Source organism: Notolepis coatsorum, assembly GCF_963971535.1.
Source record: "Notolepis coatsorum genome assembly, chromosome: 7".
Lineage (NCBI taxonomy): Eukaryota > Metazoa > Chordata > Actinopteri > Aulopiformes > Paralepididae > Notolepis > Notolepis coatsorum.
This window is the reverse complement of record NC_140171.1, coordinates 1332781-1354166: the sequence shown is the minus strand read 5'-3', so window position 1 is coordinate 1354166 and position 21386 is coordinate 1332781. Positions and strand designations below refer to the sequence as shown.

General features: G+C 44.0%; 1 protein-coding gene across 2 annotated transcripts; it reads right to left on the bottom strand.

Annotated features, from left to right (window-relative positions):
• Positions 1 to 130: 130 nt before the first annotated feature.
• On the bottom strand, positions 131 to 19658 carry LOC311231541 (hexokinase-1-like). 2 transcript variants are annotated; one of them, XR_014619880.1, is made up of 6 exons: positions 19557 to 19658; positions 15905 to 16089; positions 14369 to 14524; positions 6431 to 6664; positions 843 to 2423; positions 131 to 749 (listed from the first exon to the last, which is right to left on the bottom strand). XR_014619880.1 is itself a non-coding variant. In XM_084318164.1 (5 exons), the coding sequence occupies exons 3-5, from the start codon at positions 14512 to 14514 to the stop codon at positions 2276 to 2278; spliced, it is 528 nt and encodes a 175-aa protein (XP_084174290.1). In that variant the 5' UTR covers positions 14515 to 14524; positions 15905 to 16089; positions 19557 to 19658; the 3' UTR covers positions 131 to 2275. The 2 variants fall into 2 exon arrangements, 1 of the variants encoding a protein (XP_084174290.1); XM_084318164.1 differs by having other exon boundaries at positions 131 to 2423.
• Between the last annotated feature and the right edge of the window lie 1728 nt (positions 19659 to 21386).

Genomic DNA, 21386 nt, shown 5'->3' with positions numbered 1-21386 from the left:
GAGGTCATATTACAGAAGGACACACTGTCACGAATACACACACACCCACACGCACACACGCACACACGCACACACACACACGCACACACACACACACACACACACAGAGAGAGAGAAACTTTCACGGTATCCACTCTTTGCCTTGGGGCCCAATAGACATTTATTCTTTGTGCATTACAATGCGTAGAGATGGGGAATTTAAACACAACACCTAAAATATAGTAGTAGTTCACAAATAGCGACAAGATAGACTAACACTTGAGTTGTCGGAGGTGGGGGTGGGGGGTCAGTGGACCCTCTCCTCGCCTCCTCCAGAGAACGTGGGCGCGGTGGCAGTCTTCATCACGTTGTGAGGGGCGCGGTGGCGGTCTTCATCACGTTGTGAGGGGCGCGATGGCAGTCTTCATCACGTCGTGAGGGGCGCGGTGGCAGTCTTCATCACGTCGTGAGGGGCGCGGTGGCAGTCTTCATCACGTTGTGAGGGGCGCGATGGCAGTCTTCATCACGTCGTGAGGGACGCGGTGGCAGTCTTCATCACGTCGTGAGGGGCGCGGTGGCAGTCTTCATCATGTCGTGAGGGGCGCGGTGGCAGTCTTCATCACGTCGTGAGGGGCGCGGTGGCAGTCTTCATCACGTGAGTTTACATCGACACCAAGAGGGTTAGTAGCCTAAAAGCACACGATGTGGTACATAAAAGAGGGTGGTTTTCTTTTTAACCCTTTCACTACCACACTACAGAAGGTTATAACCTTTCACTACCACACTACAGAAGGTTATAACCTTTCACTACCACACTACAGAAGGTTATAACCTTTCACTACCACACTACAGAAAGTTATAACCTTTCACTACCACACTACAGAGGGTTAACCCTTTGTCGTGTGCCAGTGAAAGGGTTATTATTAACCCTTTGGTAGTGTGGTAGGTAGCGAAAAAGGGTTAAACAGCCGTGACTCTTGCATTCAACCCTGTGCAGCGAGCCCTTTTTAGGAACCGGTATCCCAACGACGGAGTGAGTGTGTGTGAAGGAGTTTTACTCCCTCTGAAGCCCCGGCTTGAAATGCTCCTTTTTGTAACTCTCATGTCATCTTTATTTTGTTTGTGTGTGTGTGTGTGTGCGTGTGTGTGTGTGTGTGTGTGTGTGTGTGTGTGTGGCAATGATGATGATGACGACGATGTAACAATCTTAATAACGATCCCTGGGGATTCAAATTGGCCTTTGCTATATATAAATACAATAATAACATATTCCCCTGTGTACAAAAATAAAATTGGCAATACACAAATATTGCACGCCTAAAGGAGTTTAGGTTTATCCGATTCCTTGACGACGAGCTACAGAGGAAAAAATTTACACAAACGCTGAAACAATGAATAAACACACACTGGGTGCACAGCATAAATAAATATTTCCATTTTCGGTTTTCGATTCCCTATGTGTGTGTGTGTCAGTGTGTGTGTGTGTGTGTGTGTGTGTGTGTGTGAGGAGCGTCTTTCTCTCTCTCTCTCTCTGGCTGCGCTGGTGGGCCAGAGGCGGAGTCACGGCTGCCATGGGAAGGGGTGGGGGCTGTACGGCGGGTGTAGGTAACGAAGGCGGAGCAGCGTGTGCGTCATAGACCTCTCAAGTGTTGGCGTCCATTTTGAACAAAAAATATATCTCGGAAGCTCTGGCTCTTTGTTTTCAAGGTCATTCTGAAAATGAACGTTTTTCTTTATCTTTTTCCCTTTTCCCAGTACCTTTGTTCTTTGACCGCGCGGTCGGGGTGAGACGGAAACGGCGGTTTCGTTATGTGTTATACGTTTTGTGTTATACGCTTATTTTTTAAGAGCCACATCGCTACTATAACGCTAAAAGGAGTGAACGTTACAACTGCATTCTAATCCGTTTAGAGACGGTCTCTCTCTGACGCTGGTGAGACTACCACTATACGCTAGGATAGCTAAGCTAGTTTCGAATAGCTTTTTTCAGCTTTCTCTTTTTCTTTTCAAGCCGCCGCTTCAAAATGTCAAACGCCTCCTCCGCGTCATCGAAGAGAGAAATTGATGTTTGAAGACTTCACTGAAGGTCAAAAGAGCCCGTGTGAATCGCAGACGAAGCCAGGGGGGGGGGCGCTCTTTTAACAACCCATTAATTTCCTCAGGAGACTGACGGGAGCCGGACGACAACACACACGTGAGAGGTCTATTATAGTGGAGGCGGGGGCGGGGCTATAGTGAAGGGGCGGGGTTATAGTGAAGGGGGCGGGGCTATAGTGAAAGGGGGGCGGGGGCGTCTTCAGTGCTGCGCCTCCTGTTGCCTCTGGCGGCAGCCCACGGCGGTGATGAGGGCGGCGCCCTTGCCGCTGCCGTCCTCGGACAGCAGGAAGGTGACGTCACACTTGGGGGCGAGGTCTTTCACCGTCTGCACAAAGATTCTGGAGAAACTGAGAGGGAGAAGAGAGAACGGGATCGCCACGTTATTTAGGACACGGGCTGAGAGAACATGATCACCATTAGGACCTGGGGTGTAAAGTACTTGAGTATAATTGTACTTCGTTACAATACGTAAGTACTGTTTTCGGGGGATTTGTACTTTACTCGAGTATTATTAGGTTTGTATACTTGTACTTTTTTACTCTATTACATTTCAGAGAAAAAAAACATACTTTTTTACTCCTTACATTTAAAATGCACACCTACAAAGTACAAATCTCGCAGGTCCAACTATTTTAATTCGTATATTTGTTTTTTCTGGTCGTTAACGTTATCAAATGCCCATCGATGGGAAATGAACCCGCCCCATACCCATGCTGATTGGTCCTTTGATTGGGGATCTTTGATTAAACACCTGCTATCAGAAGAATAGACAGTCAGAAAAAAAGTTTTTACTTTAACTTTTTAGTACTTAAGTACATTTAAAAGTAGAAACTTTTTTACTTTTACTCAAGTGTGTTTTTAGCCAGATACTCTGACTTTCACTTGAAACTGAGAGGGAGAAAAGAGAACGGGATCACCACATTATTTAGGACACGGGCTGAGAGAACATGATCACTTGTTCAAAAGTTATGCTATATTATGAGTTAAAATCATTTAAACGATTTGTATCTGGTTGGTTCTTATGGACTGATTATGGAATATGTATTTTATGGTTGGATAATTGTGATATCTGACTTATGAATATTGAGTGAGCTTTGATTCACTTGTTTTGTCTGTTGTGATGTTTTCTTGTGAGTACTTCAATGTTTGTGGTTTTATATTTGTATTTAACTTTTTTTTGGATACTGTATCGATACAAGGACGCAAAGTATCGATATTTTATTATGCAAAAAAAATATTAAAAAAAAAATTTCAAGGAAGTTGCATTGTTCATTTCAATACCTGTAATAGTACAGTAGTCCCCACGCACACGTGTGCATTCAGTTAAGTTGGAATATGACTGTAATACAAACAGTTCAGTTTGTCAGGTACATGCAACACAGATTACAGTGTTGACATCCGTCTGCTTGAGAAAATACCATTTGCTGCAATAAAAATTATTAAGTGAGATGAACAGAGACTGGACACTTTATTTTATTAGATAAAACATGTCGACAACGTTTTACTTTGCAGTTGAAAAAAGGTAATATATATCGCAATATTAATATCACAATACTCAGCATATCGTAATATATTTTGAATCGCAATACTATTGTATCGTGACTTAAGTATCGTGATAATATCGCATCCTGAGGCCTCTGGTCATTCCCACCCATAATTAGGACACGGGCTGAGAGAACATGATCACCATTAGGACACAGGAAGCAGTGGTTCTTACCAGTGTTCCTGCAGGTTTCAACAGGTTAAATTTAAGATCTTTTTAAGACCACTTTGAATATAATTTAATACTTATTTCACGGCCATACTGGCAAAAAGGTATGAAGGAAAATTACTATGGAAAAGAAGTTATGAATTGTTATCACAGCATAGAAGTAACGTCCTAATACAATACAGCTTTTATAAATACTTTTTAGGCCTAAAATTCAGATTCTTACACACATCCTCTGGTGTTCAGTGGCAACCTGTCTGTCTTACACACAGTAGGGCTGAGCCCAAACGTTCGAACGTTCGGACCTTTGTTCGTTACGTTGGCGTTCGAATTCTAAATCAACATTTATTTTCTTTTTTTAATATATATTTTTTGTATGCGTCTATTCATTCTGTTTTTAAACCAATGGGGGTTTTCTTCACAGTTGCAGATAAAGATTAGGCTACACTAATATTATAGTATTATACTATTATAGTATATGACTCATCATAAAAATGTAAATAAAACATTTATCATAAATTATGTAGCCTGTCTGCATCCGCTTGGCGCTCGGCGCTCCATCAAGACGTCACCATCACTTTCGTGCCAACCGTGCCCTCATTGGATTATTTATGTTGACGAAACTGATGAGTTATATTCATTAAAGAAAGTTGATTTAATAAAAAATAAAAATACATTTAATCAGATGAATCACCATTACCCTCTTTGCGCCGCCCCTGTGCCTCAGATAGATACTCTATCAGCTCTATCTTTAATCTTTCAAAATGTTCAGTTGCTATCGCTATCAGCTCTATCTTAAATTTTTCAAAATGTTCAGTTGCTATTGCATGCACTCATCTGTGTTTCACTACACACATGAGTGCATGCTTACCAACTGTCCGTCTGCAACACTACTATCACCGACATCTAAGAAGGGAGATCCCCCCTTGAATTGGCCCTTCTTTTTTTTTATCCACTTTTTCTCCCATTTTCTATTTTCTCCCATTCCAATTTTCGTATCGTCCAATTCAACCCTCCCCTGTCTTTGAACGCTGTTTCTTGCCTCCCACAAGCCGGCTGCAATGTGGACTAAGTCATACATAGCACGAGTCCCCTCCGATACTCGAGGTAACAGCAGTCGCATCTTTTCACCTGCGCAGCTCGATCTTTCAGCATCAGGGGTCTGGGCTTTGGAGGGGCCCCGCCCCCGTCGCTTCTTGATTCTACTGCGCAGGTGCACCAACCGACCTGTAGGAGTCGCTGTCCACAACGCCCGATCCCCACCCATCAGTTTCCCACCCAGTAATACGGCCAATGTGTATTAGTATGAATGACCAGCTAAACTGAAAGCAATGTGGAGCGCTGGGCTCGAACAGGCAAGCCCAGCGTCGTGGTGAGCGCCTTGCCCACTATGCCACGTAGCCTTATATATATATATATATATATATATATATATATATAATATATATATATTTTAGGGCTGGGACTTTATCGCATTAATTTCGATTAATTCTGCAGAAAGAATTAAAAGTAAAAAAAACTTTTGCATTTAATCGCATGATGATTTTTCTTTCTTGTGTAAGAATGTTAGCTTTCAAAGGAGACCAGACTCATTTTGCGCTATATATATATATTATTCCTAAAATTGCTGCACTTTGTTAAAAATTGCATTGATCTGTTGGTCTGTGTAGTAGCTAATACAGGATGTTGCTGCTTAAACATATGTATAATGTATATTCATTGATTCACTCGTATACCAAAATTCATTTGAATTGAAAAATCGTGCTTTTCGCATCAAATATTGATATGCGATTAAATAATTTTCTTTGCATTCGACTAAGAGGTTGGCAGTCGACTACGGCTCCCTTCGATCGATTAGAGTGGTTCCCAAAGTCGGGGTCGCGACCCAAAGGTGGGCCGCGAGCAGCCACGGATGGGCCGCGAGATGATTTAAAAAAAAACAAAAAAAAACAAAAAAAAATAAAAAAAAACATTTTTTTTATTTTATTTTTTTTTATTTTTTATTTTTTTATTTTAATTTTTTTTGTCAGGCCACTGAACTTAGAAGCAGGCCAGGACAGTGTTTCTAGTTGTATTCTAAAATTCTATTCTATTGTATTCTAAAATGTGACTATATGGTTTTATATTAACTTAATAAATAAACAAAAACGAAAAATCTACTTATTTCAACGAACATTTCAAACTAAATAACAGATTATGCACATAAAACACTGAAAACAACCGAAGCAACAATAGTATTTGAATGAGGCTATTATTATTATCATTATTATTTTGCAACAAGTTAGCCCTCTCATAAATAGCACATATAAATGAATAACTAACTTGAACTAACTTAATAGGATTGAAGTGATATTTGGCTTAAAAATATCGCCTGACAAAAAAAAAAAAAAAAAAAAAAGCCAGACGATGTGCATTGGGCCGCGGCTCTCTGACGCCTTATTTTCTGGGTCCTGGCCTGAAAAGTTTGGGAACCCTGGCGACCATTAGACTACTAATCGAGGTATGGGGGTAATATTCTGAACAACACGACGCCCCTCCCCCCCCCCCCCCTCCCCCCCTCACTCACTGTGGGTGCAGCTTGTAGAGCGTTCCGTCCACCCCCCCTCCCCCCTCCCCTCCCCCCCCCCCCTCCCTCCCCTCGCTCACTGTGGGTGCAGCTTGTAGAGCGTTCCGTCCACCCCCACGGTGACATCCAGGTGGTCCAGCCCGCGGTTCTCCCGGATCTTGTCCACCACGGCGGCCATGCCGGCGCCGCAGATCTGGGCCGCGCGCCGCGACACGGTGCCACACACCTCCTTCACGATGATGCTGTCGTCGCAGGTGCTGTCCAGACCCAGCTGCTGCAGGATGGCCCGGACCTGGAGCAGGGCCAGGCGGTCGCTATGGAGACAGGGGGGGGGAGGAAGGGGGTAGGGGGGAGGGGGGAGGGGGGAGGGGGGAGGGGGGAGGGGGGAGGGGGGAGGGGGGGGGGGGGTGTGGGCGGACAATGAGCCAAAGGTCAGCCGGCGGCAGCATGGTCACCGGATAGCGTACTAGGGATGGGTACCTTTCACATTTGAACCGATACGGTACCGGTACCTGTGAATCGATACCGGTACCCAACGGTACCTTTTTTCGGTACTTTAGTCTCAAGAAATTTAATTTACCTACCTCAGTCGTAAAAAAAATATCCAAACTTCAAATAACTACAATTTCGACTGTTTTCGGCTTGTCATTGCTCCGACTGCTTTGTTGTTGAATCAAGTAAAATCCTAGTTAAGCGTATATTGTGCGTGTGAACGTTGACATGAAAAGAAAAAAGGTAAAAAAAAAATAAAAAAGTTTAAAAAAAAAATAAAAAAAAATATATATATATATATCTTTTTCTGTATCTCACTTGAATCGATACTCGGTAGTACCGACGTGTTTCGGTTCGGTACCTCAAAAGTACCGAATTCGGTACCCATCCCTATAGCGTACGGCTGTTGGGTGTGTGTGTGAGGTCCTTGGAACGTTGTTTAAACTTGAGTCCAAGCTTTTCCCTATAGCCACGTGTGGTTTGGTTATACTAGTCCTAAACCTGTTCAGACGAGGACCGTATAGTTCTAAACCTAAACCTGTTCAGACGAGGACCGTATGGTTCTAAACCTAAACCTGTTCAGATGAGGACCGTATAGTTCTAAACCTAAACCTGTTCAGACGAGGACCGTATGGTTCTAAACCTAAACCTGTTCAGATGAGGACCGTATAGTTCTAAACCTAAACCTGTTCAGATGAGGACCGTATGGTTCTAAACCTAAACCTGTTCAGATGAGGACCGTATAGTTCTAAACCTAAACCTGTTCAGATGAGGACTGTATAGTTCTAAACCTAAACCTGTTCAGACGAGGACCGTATGGTTCTAAACCTAAACCTGTTCAGATGAGGACTGTATAGTTCTAAACCTAAACCTGTTCAGATGAGGACTGTATAGTTCTAAACCTAAACCTGTTCAGATGAGGACTGTATAGTTCTAAACCTAAACCTGTTCAGATGAGGACTGTATAGTTCTAAACCTAAACCTGTTCAGATGAGGACCGTATAGTTCTAAACCTAAACCTGTTCAGACGAGGACCGTATGGTTCTAAACCTAAACCTGTTCAGATGAGGACCGTATAGTTCTAAACCTAAACCTGTTCAGATGAGGACCGTATGGTTCTAAACCTAAACCTGTTCAGATGAGGACCGTATAGTTCTAAACCTAAACCTGTTCAGATGAGGACTGTATAGTTCTAAACCTAAACCTGTTCAGACGAGGACCGTATGGTTCTAAACCTAAACCTGTTCAGATGAGGACTGTATAGTTCTAAACCTAAACCTGTTCAGATGAGGACTGTATAGTTCTAAACCTAAACCTGTTCAGATGAGGACTGTATAGTTCTAAACCTAAACCTGTTCAGATGAGGACTGTATAGTTCTAAACCTAAACCTGTTCAGATGAGGACTGTATAGTTCTAAACCTAAACCTGTTCAGATGAGGACTGTATAGTTCTAAACCTAAACCTGTTCAGATGAGGACTGTATAGTTCTAAACCTAAACCTGTTCAGATGAGGACTGTATAGTTCTAAACCTAAACCTGTTCAGATGAGGACCGTATAGTTCTAAACCTAAACCTGTTCAGATGAGGACTGTATAGTTCTAAACCTAAACCTGTTCAGACGAGGACCGTATGGTTCTAAACCTAAACCTGTTCAGACGAGGACCGTATGGTTCTAAACCTAAACCTGTTCAGACGAGGACCGTATGGTTCTAAACCTAAACCTGTTCAGACGAGGACCGTGTGGTTCTAATTGTTGATGAATTGAAAATGGGGGACCCTGATGTAAACAAGACAAAAGTCTTTCTCTGGTCTGCATCCCCTTAACAATTGTTTGTATTGAGCCGTACTGTATTGTACCCATTCTGCAATCTGTTAAATAAAGTTTTCAATCAATCAATCAATCAATCAATCAATCAATCAATCAATCAATAGTACTAGTCCTAAACCTGTTCAGATGAGGACCATATAGTCCTAAACCTTCCTTCCTGATGATCCTATTAAATATGTTTCTAAAGATGATCCTATTAAATATGTTTCTAAATATGATCCTATTAAATATGTGTCTAAAGATGATCCTATTAAATATGTGTCTAAAGATGATCCTATTAAATATGTTTCTACAGATGATCCTATTAAATATGTTTCTAAAGATGATCCTATTAAATATGTTTCTAAAGATGATCCTTTTAAATATGTTTCTACAGATGATCCTATTAAATATGTTTCTACAGATGATCCTATTAAATATGTTTCTACAGATGATCCAATTAAATATGTTTTTAAAGATGATCCTATTAAATATGTTTCTACAGATGATCCTATTAAATATGTGTCTAAAGATGATCCTATTAAATATGTTTCTAAAGATGATCCTATTAAATATGTTTCTAAAGATGATCCCATTAAATATGTTTCTACAGATGATCCAATTAAATATGTTTTTAAAGATGATCCTATTAAATATGTTTCTACAGATGATCCTATTAAATATGTGTCTAAAGATGATCCTATTAAATATGTTTCTAAAGATGATCCTATTAAATATGTTTCTAAAGATGATCCTATTAAATATGTTTCTAAAGATGATCCTATTAAATATGTTTTTAAAGATGATCCTATTGAATATGTGTCTAAAGATGATTCCTTTTTGATACATATTTTGTGTATATTGTTTATAGTGACCTATTAACACACAATCATTGTTATTCATACCATTTTAAGTATGACTATTATTCATAGTGGTAGTCATAACAAAATGATGATCGTCATTTAATGATAATCACCGCTGTTTGATTACCGTCGCCCGTCGTTAGCGACCATGCCTGTGATTGGTTACTATGAATGCTTATTGTACCGTGTTGAATTTAGGGATACATTCAAAACACTTCTGTTCATTCTGGCATAGTCACTTTAATTTTAAGTTTATTACAACTGCTCCCCTATGTAACTCTGTAATACTGTGTTTTACTGTGTGTAATTGTATTTGTTTTTAACCCTGTACGGCAACCTTGGGTGCTCAGAAAGGCGCCTTTAAATGAAATGCATTATTATTATTATTATTTGAAGGCATATCAATATTCGGATATTCTTTTTTGTGTGTGTGTGTTTTTGGTAGATATTTTATAGTTTTTTTTCGGACAAGTCCGGCAGAGAGAGAGAGAGGAAGTATGGGAGGATAGAGGGGGGAAGACATTCGGCAAAGGGTCGCCGGGTCCGGGAGTCGAACCCGGGACGCGTGAATACTTTGGGCAGCCGAAGAGTGCTTCCGCGTTCGAGTTTTGCGCTCTGATTGGCCAGGTCATGTGACATGTGCGCCAATCGTGGGACAGCAAGTTCTGCGCCTATTTCCGGGTCTAACAGCCTGCAAACTACCTGGCGTTCTATCGCCATGCTCTAAGACAAACTCTAACCTTAACCAACTTCGAACGAGCGCCTAAGCTTAACCAGTGTAGAAACTTGCGGTCCCACGATTGGGTCGTACATGTCACATGACCAGAAATGACCTGGCCAATCAGAGACGCGGAAAAACACTCTTCGGCTGCCCAAAGTATTCAGGCACCCGGGACGGCAGTGTGGCACCGCAGTGCTGTACGTGGTGTGCCACCCTGGTGCCCCAATATTCGGATATTCCTTTAAGTGGTAGTAGCAGTCGTTTATTTGCACAATCATTCCAGACTGTCAATGGTCTTTGATGTTGACAGTGACGAGAAGGTACATGCTGACTGACGCATAAGGCCTGTACTATATCTTTATCAAATTAAAACATATGGAAGCTCTCACCTCTCTATCTGGGACAGGAACACGGTGAAGCTCTCTTTAAAGAGTCTCTCTGCTCATATGGAAGCTAGGGCTTAAATACTTCAAAGCTTCGTTCGATGGGCACAGGATTCAAACAGGAAAATAAAATTTGAATATATATATATATATTTTTTTTTAATATTTTTTTTTTTTTATGATTATTTTATGATTCCCCCCCCACCTCCCACCTGCAAAATCTTGCGCCTCCAATGCAACGAACAAAGGTTGCAACATAATTATGTAATGTTGTTGGCTGTGTAACGAAGAGCAGCCGCCCAGGAACTCATTATTCATTTAATTAATGAATTAATCCAATCCAATCCACTTTATTTATAGAGCACATTTAAAAACAACAAAGTTGACCAAAGTCCCACAACATAAGATAAAAAAATAAAAAATAATATAATATATATATTTTTTTATCTCGAAGCTTCGAATTAAAATCAAATCTCGACCCCGAAGCTTCGATTTCGTTTTCGTTTTAGTTTGTTCGTTTTTTTGCGTTTTCTTTTTTTCTTTTTCGTTTTAGTTCGTACATTTTTTCAAGCTTAAATATACATTGTTAAGAATAGCTTCAATCTCATAAAACCATTAATGTCACTTTGTTTTACAGTTTCATGTTAATTTGTTTTAACTAATTATTAATGTTGTTTTTGTTATTATTATTACTTTGATTATTATTATTATTATTATTATTATTATTATTATTATTATTATTATTATTATTATTATTATTATTATTATTATTATTATTGTTATTATTATTATTATTATTATTATTATTATTATTATTATTATTATTATTATTATTATTATTATTATTATTATTATTATTATTATTATTATTATTATTATTATTATTATTATTATTATTATTATTATTATTATTATTATTATTATTATTATTATCTTAATATCATGAAAATTGTTTTATGAACTTATTTCACTTTACTTTTGTTTTTGTGTTTTTTGAATCCAATGATTTAATGAGTTGAGGCCCCGTATCGGCCCATCTGGGTCTCTTGCCTCTACTCAGCACCTTAATACACACTTTCTGTCATGGTCAATGTTTTTGACTGTTTTCCTGAAATGGCGCAAAAAAATAAAAATAAAAAGAGTCTCTCTGCTCATATGGAAGCTCTCACCTCTCTACCTGGGACAGGAACACGGTGAAGCAGCTCTCACCTCTCTACCTGAGACAGGAACACGGTGCAGCTCTCACCTCTCTACCTGGGACAGGAACACGGTGAAGCAGCTCTCACCTCTCTACCTGAGACAGGAACACGGTGCAGCTCTCACCTCTCTACCTGGGACAGGAACTTGGTGCAGCTCTCACCTCTCTACCTGAGACAGGAACACGGTGCAGCTCTCACCTCTCTACCTGAGACAGGAACACGGTGCAGCTCTCACCTCTCTACCTGAGACAGGAACTTGGTGCAGCTCTCACCTCTCTACCTGAGACAGGAACACGGTGAAGCAGCTCTCACCTCTCTATCTGAGACAGGAACTTGGTGCAGCTCTCACCTCTCTACCTGGGACAGGAACTTGGTGCAGCTCTCACCTCTCTACCTGGGACAGGAACTTGGTGCAGCTCTCACCTCTCTACCTGAGACAGGAACTTGGTGCAGCTCTCACCTCTCTACCTGGGACAGGAACTTGGTGCAGCTCTCACCTCTCTATCTGGGACAGGAACACGGTGCAGCTCTCACCTCTCTACCTGGGACAGGAACACGGTGCAGCTCTCACCTCTCTACCTGAGACAGGAACTTGGTGCAGCTCTCACCTCTCTATCTGGGACAGGAACTCGGTGCAGCTCTCACCTCTCTACCTGAGACAGGAACTTGGTGCAGCTCTCACCTCTCTACCTGGGACAGGAACACGGTGCAGCTCTCACCTCTCTACCTGGGACAGGAACTTGGTGCAGCTCTCACCTCTCTACCTGAGACAGGAACTTGGTGCAGCTCTCACCTCTCTACCTGAGACAGGAACTTGGTGCAGCTCTCACCTCTCTACCTGAGACAGGAACACGGTGCAGCTCTCACCTCTCTACCTGAGACAGGAACTTGGTGCAGCTCTCACCTCTCTACCTGGGACAGGAACACGGTGCAGCTCTCACCTCTCTACCTGGGACAGGAGCACGGTGCAGCTCTCACCTCTCTACCTGGGACAGGAACACAGTGCAGCTCTCACCTCTCTACCTGGGACAGGAGCACGGTGAAGCTCTCACCTCTCTACCTGGGACAGGAGCACGGTGAAGCTCTCACCTCTCTACCTGGGACAGGAACTTGGTGCAGCTCTCACCTCTCTACCTGGGACAGGAACACGGTGCAGCTCTCACCTCTCTACCTGAGACAGGAGCACGGTGAAGCTCTCACCTCTCTATCTGGGACAGGAACTCGGTGCAGCTCTCACCTCTCTATCTGGGACAGGAACACGGTGAAGCTCTCACCTCTCTATCTGGGACAGGAACACGGTGCAGCTCTCACCTCTCTACCTGGGACAGGAACTCGGTGCAGCTCTCACCTCTCTACCTGGGACAGGAACACGGTGAAGCTCTCACCTCTCTACCTGGGACAGGAACACGGTGAAGCTCTCACCTCTCTACCTGGGACAGGAACTTGGTGCAGCTCTCACCTCTCTACCTGGGACAGGAACTTGGTGCAGCTCTCACCTCTCTGGGACAGGAACTTGGTGCAGCTCTCACCTCTCTACCTGGGACAGGAGCACGGTGAACGGAAAAAAAACGAACGAAAAAAAACCGAACAAACTAAAACTAAAACGAACTAAAATGAAAACGAACAAAAAAAACGAAAAAAAAAACCAACGCAAAAAAACGAACGAATTAAAACGAAAACGAACTAAAACGAAAACGAACGAAAAAAAAAAAAATCCAAAAAAACGAACGCAAAAATAGAACGCAAAAAAACGAACGAACTAAAACAAAAACAAACTAAAACGAAAGTGAAAAAAAAAAACGAACGCAAAAAAAACGAACAAACTAAAACTAAAACGAACTAAAACGAAAACCAACGAAAAAAACCAACGCAAAAAAACTAAAACGAACTAAAACGAAAATGAACTAAAACGTAAACGAACAAAAAAAAACAAATGCAAAAAAGACGAAAGCAAAAATAGAACGCAAAAAAAACGAACGAACTAAAACAAAAACCAACTAAAACGAAAGCGAACAAAAAAAAAAGAACGAAAAAAAACGAACAAACTAAAACAAAAAGGAACAAAAACGAAAGTGAACAAAAAAAAAACAAACGCAAAAAAACAAACGCAAAAAAAACGAACAAACTAAAATGAACTAAAACGAAAACGAACTAAAACTAAAACGAACGGTGAAGCTCTCACCTCTCTATCTGGGACAGGAACACGGTGAAGCTCTCACCTCTCTATCTGGGACAGGAACACGGTGAAGCTCTTACCTCTCTATCTGGGACAGGAACACGGTGAAGCTCTCACCTCTCTACCTGGGACAGGAACACGGTGCAGCTCTCACCTCTCTACCTGAGACAGGAACTCGGTGCAGCTCTCACCTCTCTACCTGGGACAGGAACTCGGTGCAGCTCTCACCTCTCTACCTGAGACAGGAACACGGTGCAGCTCTCACCTCTCTACCTGGGACAGGAACACGGTGCAGCTCTCACCTCTCTACCTGGGACAGGAACTCGGTGCAGCTCTCACCTCTCTACCTGGGACAGGAACTTGGTGCAGCTCTCACCTCTCTATCTGGGACAGGAACTTGGTCTCGAAGATGCCCCGGGTCTTCAGCGTCTCGGAGATTTGCCCTCGGAACAGGAAGCCGCGCCTGGTCAGGTCGATCAGGATGTTCCTGACGATCTCGCCCAGATACATGCCGCTGCACATCTTCTCGTACCTGCCGGGGGGACGAGGAAGTCTTGCGGTTATTATCACACGGTCGTCATGATACACGTGTAGCGGAGGTATCGCGAGTAATATCCACACCACAGTCACGATGGACTTCAAGTGTTGTGAAGTTTAAGTTTATTTGGATCCCCATTAGCCACGTAGCGGTACTGCGAGTTAAACTCACTCCCCCCTTACGTTTCAAGTTTCTCTATTAGTTGTCATGCAAAAATACAGAATACTTTTATGTGAAATGATTTTTCCCGTTTTTGCTCCTGAGAGCGTGCTAAGATAAAAATAGATAAAGTATAAAAATAGAAAGTCAAAAGTACGTAAACAAGTGTAAACAAAAGTGTTCAATATACACATTATACAATACAGAGTAGAACAAATTAGTAACTGAGTTACAATACAATATACAGTACAATGCAGAAATGGGATGAGGTACAACTTAGGGTAAGGTGCAATGAGGTATGAGTTGTAGTGCAAATCTCTTTACCAATAAATATAAAGTGTGTTAAAGTGGGTAAAGTGGGTCTTCTCTCTTCTCTCTCCCCCCTCTCTCTCTTTCTCTCTCTCCCCCCTCTCTCTTTCTCGTTCTCTCTCTCTCCCTCTCTCTCCCCCCCTCCATCTCTCTGTCTCTCTCTCTCTCTTTCTCTCTCTCTCTCTCTCTCTCTCTCTCTCTCTCTCTCTCTCTCTCTCTCTCTCTCTCTCTCTCTCTCTCTCTCTCTCTCTCTCTCTCTCCCCCCCCTCTCTCTCTCCCCCTCTCTCTCTTTCTCTCTCTCTCTCTCCCCCCTATCTCTCTTTCTCTTCCCTCCCTCTCTCTCTCTCTCTCCTCTCCTCTGTACCCCTGGTCCTCTCCTCTCCTCTGTACCCCTGGTCCTCTCCTCTCCTCTGTACCCCTGGTCCTCTCCTCTCCTCTGTACCCCTGGTCTCTCCTCTCTCTGTACCCCTGGTCCTCTCCTCTCCTCTGTACCCTGGTCCTCTCCTCTCCTCTGTACCCCTGGTCCTCTCCTCTCCTCTGTACCCCTGGTCCTCTCCTCTCCTCTGTACCCCTGGTCCTCTCCTCTCCTCTGTACCCCTGGTCCTCCTCTCCTCTGTACCCCTGGTCCTCTCCTCTCCTCTGTACCCCTGGTCCTCTCCTCTCCTCTGTACCCTGGTCCTCTCCTCTCCTCTGTACCCCTGGTCCTCTCCTCTCCTCTGTACCCCTGGTCCTCTCCTCTCCTCTGTACCCCCGGTCCTCTCCTCTGTACCCCTGGTCCTCTCCTCTGTACCCCTGGTCCTCTCCTCTCCTCTGTACCTCTGGTCCTCCTCAGCTCTGTACCCCTGGTCCTCTCCTCTCCTCTGTACCCCTGGTCCTCACCTCTCCTCTGTACCCCCCGGTCCTCACCTCTGTTTGCCCTCGTTGAGAGAGTTCTCGTCCACGGCGCGGTCGTACTGCGTCCTGATGTCGTCCAGGCAGCCGTTGTCGCCGAAACGCTCCCCACTCCATGTTGACGCACATCCGGCCCTCCTCGCCCTCCACCGTCTGGATGTTCCTCATCTCCTCCATGTAGCAGGCGTTGCTGCCCGTCCCTGAGAGGAAGACCCCCGTGGTGAATATGATAAACATCTAGGTGTTGATTCATGAATTTATCATTGATTTTTTTTTTGCTGGTCCAAAATTAATGTCGTTGTTTACATGTTGCAGGCATGTTTCCCCTCCCCTGTTTCCCCTATTTCAACACCTGATTGGATAAAGGACATGCTGGTGCTCTGGTGCGACATCTAGGGGCTGAATGTTGTCTACAGCACCTCCATCTAGTGGCTGAATGTTACCTATAGCAGCTTTAACATCTAGATTCTAGTGGCTGAATGTTATCTACGGCACCTTTAACATCTAGATTCTAGGGGCTGAATGTTATCTACAGCACCTCCATCTAGTGGCTGAATGTTACCTATAGCAGCTTTAACATCTAGTGGCTGAATGTTACCTATAGCACCTTTAACATCTAGTGGCTGAGTGTTACCTATAGCAGCTTTAACATCTAGTGGCTGAATGTTACCTATAGTACCTTTAACATCTAGTGGCTGAATGTTACCTATAGCACCTTTAACATCTAGTGGCTGAATGTTATCTACAGCACCTTTAACATCTAGTAGCTGAATGTTATCTATAGCACCTTTAACATCTAGTGGCTGAATGTTATCTATAGCACCTTTAACATCTAGTGGCTGAATGTTATCTATAGCACCTTTAACATCTAGTGGCTGAATGTTACCTATAGCATCTTTAACATCTAGTGGCTGAATGTTATATATAGCACCTTTAACATCTAGTGGCTGAATGTTATCTATAGCACCTTTAACATCTAGTGGCTGAATGTTATCTATAGCACCTTTAACATCTAGTGGCTGAATGTTACCTATAGCACCTTTAACATCTAGTGGCTGAATGTTACCTATAGCACCTTTAACATCTAGTGGCTGAATGTTATCTATAGCACCTTTAACATCTAGTGGCTGAATGTTCTCTATAGCACCTTTAACATCTAGTGGCTGAATGTTATCTATAGCACCTTTAACATCTAGTGGCTGAATGTTATCTACAGCACCTTTAACATCTAGTGGCTGAATGTTACCTATAGCACCTTTAACATCTAGTGGCTGAATGTTACCTATAGCACCTTTAACATCTAGTGGCTGAATGTTATCTACAGCACCTTTAACATCTAGTAGCTGAATGTTATCTATAGCACCTTTAACATCTAGTGGCTGAATGTTATCTACGGCACCTTTAACATCTAGTGGCTGAATGTTGTATATAGCACCTTTAACATCTAGTGGCTGAATGTTATCTATAGCACCTTTAACATCTAGTGGCTGAATGTTACCTATAGCATCTTTAACATCTAGTGGCTGAATGTTATCTATAGCACCTTTAACATCTAGTGGCTGAATGTTATCTATAGCACCTTTAACATCTAGTGGCTGAATGTTATCTATAGCACCTTTAACATCTAGTGGCTGAATGTTCTCTATAGCACCTTTAACATCTAGTGGCTGAATGTTATCTATAGCACCTTAACATCTAGTGGCTGAATGTTACCTATAGCATCTTTAACATCTAGTGGCTGAATGTTACCTATAGCACCTTTAACATCTAGTGGCTGAATGTTATCTATTGACTTAACATGATGCAAACAATGTAAGCGTCCAGGTAAAATACAATGGCAGTCAATAGGAACAGTGTCTTGTGTTTCCAGAAATTCCAGCTAAAGGAGGCGTGGTCGCAAAAAAGCCAAAGTACCCCGGATTTGCCGGTGTGATTTAAATCCAGCGCCCAGGTGACATTGCCATGGCAACACTGGACTGGGGCACATCGCCATGGCAACACTGGGACCAGATCACATTCAGCCACTAGGAGTCGCACTAGAGCACCAGCATGTCATGTATCCAATCAGGTGCATTCCACGTGGTGGAAATGGAAGTAGGGAGGGGATACATGTAAACAACAACATACATTTTGGCCGCACATTTCTTTTTATGAGAAATTCATTATAAATTTTTTTGCAGGCGGGAAAGCAATACTTTTATTCTGAACCCTTCTAAAAGCTCTAATGTATTATTATTATTATTATTTATTATTATTATTATTATTATTATTATTATTATTATTATTATTATTATTATTATTATTATTATTATTATTATTATTATTATTATTATTATTATTATTATTATTATTATTATTATTATTATTATTATTATTATTATTATTATTATTATTATTATTATTATTTTATTATTATTATTAAATGATTACTCATACAAAATGTTATCTATAGCACCTTTAAGTGAATGAGACGCTCAGAGCGCTGGTCCCAGTCAGAGCTTCCCTTCCCTGGTGACTGAGACACTCGTCATATAAGCGCCCTGCAGCGAGACACTCGTCATATAAGCGCCCTGCAGCGAGACACTCGTCATATAAGCGCCCTGCAGCGAGACTTAATGAATATAACTCATCCGTTTCTAATACTATAATTAAATGTCGAATGTTGATTTTGAAATTCGAACGCCAACGTAACGAACTAAGGTCGGAACGTTCCAACGTTTGGGCTCAGCAGTCCTGAGCCCCCCTGCAGCAGTGTACCTGTGATGAGGCCGACCTCTCTCTCAGTCCTGAGCCCCCCTGCAGCAGTGTACCTGTGATGAGGCCGACCTCTCTCTCAGTCCTGAGCCCCCCCTGCAGCAGTGTACCTGCGATGAGGCCGACCTCTCTCTCAGTCCTGAGCCCCCTGCAGCAGTGTACCTGTGATGAGGCCGACCTCTCTCTCAGTCCTGAGCCCCCCCTGCAGCAGTGTACCTGTGATGAGGCCGACCTCTCTCTCTCAGTCCTGAGCCCCCTGCAGCAGTGTACCTGTGATGAGGCCGACCTCTCTCTCAGTCCTGAGCGCCCCCTGCAGCGTACTAGGGCTGTCCCTGACTAAGGATTTGGATGGTCGACTATGATTGGCCAAAATGTCCTGTTAGTCGACTATTGGTCGACTAAAAAAAAAAAAAAAAAAAAAAAAGGATAATATTTTTACCTTTTTTATATATATATATATATATATTTTTTTTTTATCATTCCATTTGGGCTGTGGGGGGTGCTTAATGTCTGAAGGAGTCGACTGAAGGCTTCTTGTCCTCTGTGTAAAAGCATGCAATTGGTCCACTGATGGATACATCTTGATATGTGTCTAGTCTAGTGTGTTCATTAGACGGGTGAAATCCTCTTTCAGTGCCTCTGTGCCTGTTTTCATAGGCAGTTAGCCTCTGGTATGCGTGCCATTAGCGTTAGCCACGCTTCTAGGCCTCTTAGGCAGTTAGCCTCTGGTATGCGTGCCATTAGCGTTAGCCACGCTTCTAGGCCTCTTTTCTTTTGGAAAGAATGATAAAAAAAAAAAAGTATAATTTTTTTTTTTTTTTACTATTTGACTAAGAGGTTGGTTAGTCGACTACGGCTCCTTTCGACCCATTAGTCGACTAATCGATTAATAGGGGTCAGCCCTGCGGCGTACCTGCGATGAGTCCGATCTCACAGCTGGGCTCTTCGTAGGCGCAGGTCATCATCGTCCCCACCGTGTCATTCACGATGGCCACCACGTCCAGGTCGAACTCCTGCAACGCAGACGACACGACTCAGTGGTGCAATGTGCCGTTATATACATCTGTAGTACTAATAAAAAAAATTATCGAACAGTCTTCGTCAAATAAATGAATACCTCTTTTTAATAAAAAGAAAAACATTGCACATAAAGCACACACGCATACTAAATACATACACGTAAAACACACACGTACATATATATAAAACACAGAAACAAAAATACACATACCACACACTATGTTTGTATGTTTGGAAAAAAGGAAATAAAAACATTTATATATATATTTAAAAAAAAATTGCATTCTTTTTGCAGGCCACCAAATCTTTTAATATACGGTAGTATTTTTGCTGAGTGCATGTCTGAGTCATATTAGAAGTTAATCATTTTACATGTTTTGACACCCTGCACGCCTCTCCCCCCCTCTCCCCCCCTCTCCTCCCCTCTCCCCCCCTCTCCCCCCCTCTCCCCCCTCTCCTACACTCAGCCCCCCTCTCCCCCCCTCTCCTCCCCTCTCCTACACTCAGCCCCCCTCTCCCCCCCTCTCCCCCCTCTCCTACACTCAGCCCCCCTCTCCCCCCTCTCCTACACTCAGCCCCCCTCTCCCCCCCTCTCCCCCCTCTCCTACACTCAGCCCCCCTCTCCCCCCCTCTCCTCCCCTCTCCTACACTCAGCCCCCCTCTCCCCCCCTCTCCCCCCTCTCCTACACTCAGCCCCCCTCTCCCCCCCTCTCCTACACTCAGCCCCCCTCTCCCCCCCCTCTCCAACACTCAGCCCCCCTCTCCTCCCCTCTCCTACACTCAGCCCCCCTCTCCTCCCCTCTCCTACACTCAGCCCCCCTCTCCTCCCCTCTCCTACACTCAGCCCCCCTCTCCTCCCCTCTCCAACACTCAGCCCCCCTCTCCTCCCCTCTCCTACACTCAGCCCCCCTCTCCTCCCCTCTCCAACACTCAGCCCCCCTCTCCTCCCCTCTCCCACACTCAGCCCCCCTCTCCCCCCCTCTCCTCCCCTCTCCTACACTCAGCCCCCCTCTCCTCTCCTCTCCCACACTCAGCCCCCCTCTCCCCCCCTCTCCTCCCCTCTCCCACACTCAGCCCCCCTCTCCTCCCCTCTCCTCCCCTCTCCTACACTCAGCCCCCCTCTCCTCCCCTCTCCTCCCCTCTCCTACACTCAGCCCCCCTCTCCTCCCCTCTCCTCCCCTCTCCTACACTCAGCCCCCCTCTCCTCCCCTCTCCCCCCCTCTCCTCCCCTCTCCTACACTCAGCCCCCCTCTCCCCCCCTCTCCCCCCCCTCTCCTCCCCTCTCCTACACTCAGCCCCCCTCTCCTCCCCTCTCCTCCCCTCTCCTCCCCTCTCCTACACTCAGCCCCCCTCTCCTCCCCTCTCCCCCCCTCTCCCCCCCTCTCCAACACTCAGCCCCCCTCTCCTCCCCCTCTCCCCCCCCTCTCCCCCCCCTCTCCTCCCCTCTCCTACACTCAGCCCCCCTCTCCTCCCCTCTCCCCCCCCTCTCGCCCCCTCTCCAACACTCAGCCCCCCTCTCCTCCCCTCTCCCCCCTTCTCCTCCCCTCTCCTCCCCTCTCCTCCCCTCTCCTCCCCTCTCCAACACTCAGCCCCCCTCCCCCCTCTCAGCCGAGCGAGATGCTTCCATGAGGGACACAGGCAACACACAAAACACACACAACAACAACAACAAGCCCACTCCTCCACACACACACACAGCGCCTGGCGGCAGTCGGCCCGGCCC

Coding starts and splice junctions, on each gene's coding strand:
- LOC311231541 (XM_084318164.1), bottom strand. CDS start 14,514: ATGTGCAGCGGCATGTATCTGGGCGAGATCGTCAGGAACATCCTGATC. Junction 6,665..14,368: donor TTCCTGTCCCAGATAGAGAG/GTGAGAGCTGCA, acceptor CTGTCTCCATAG/CGACCGCCTGGCCCTGCTCC. Junction 2,424..6,430: donor CTCTACAAGCTGCACCCACA/GTGAGCGAGGGG, acceptor TCTCCCTCTCAG/TTTCTCCAGAATCTTTGTGC.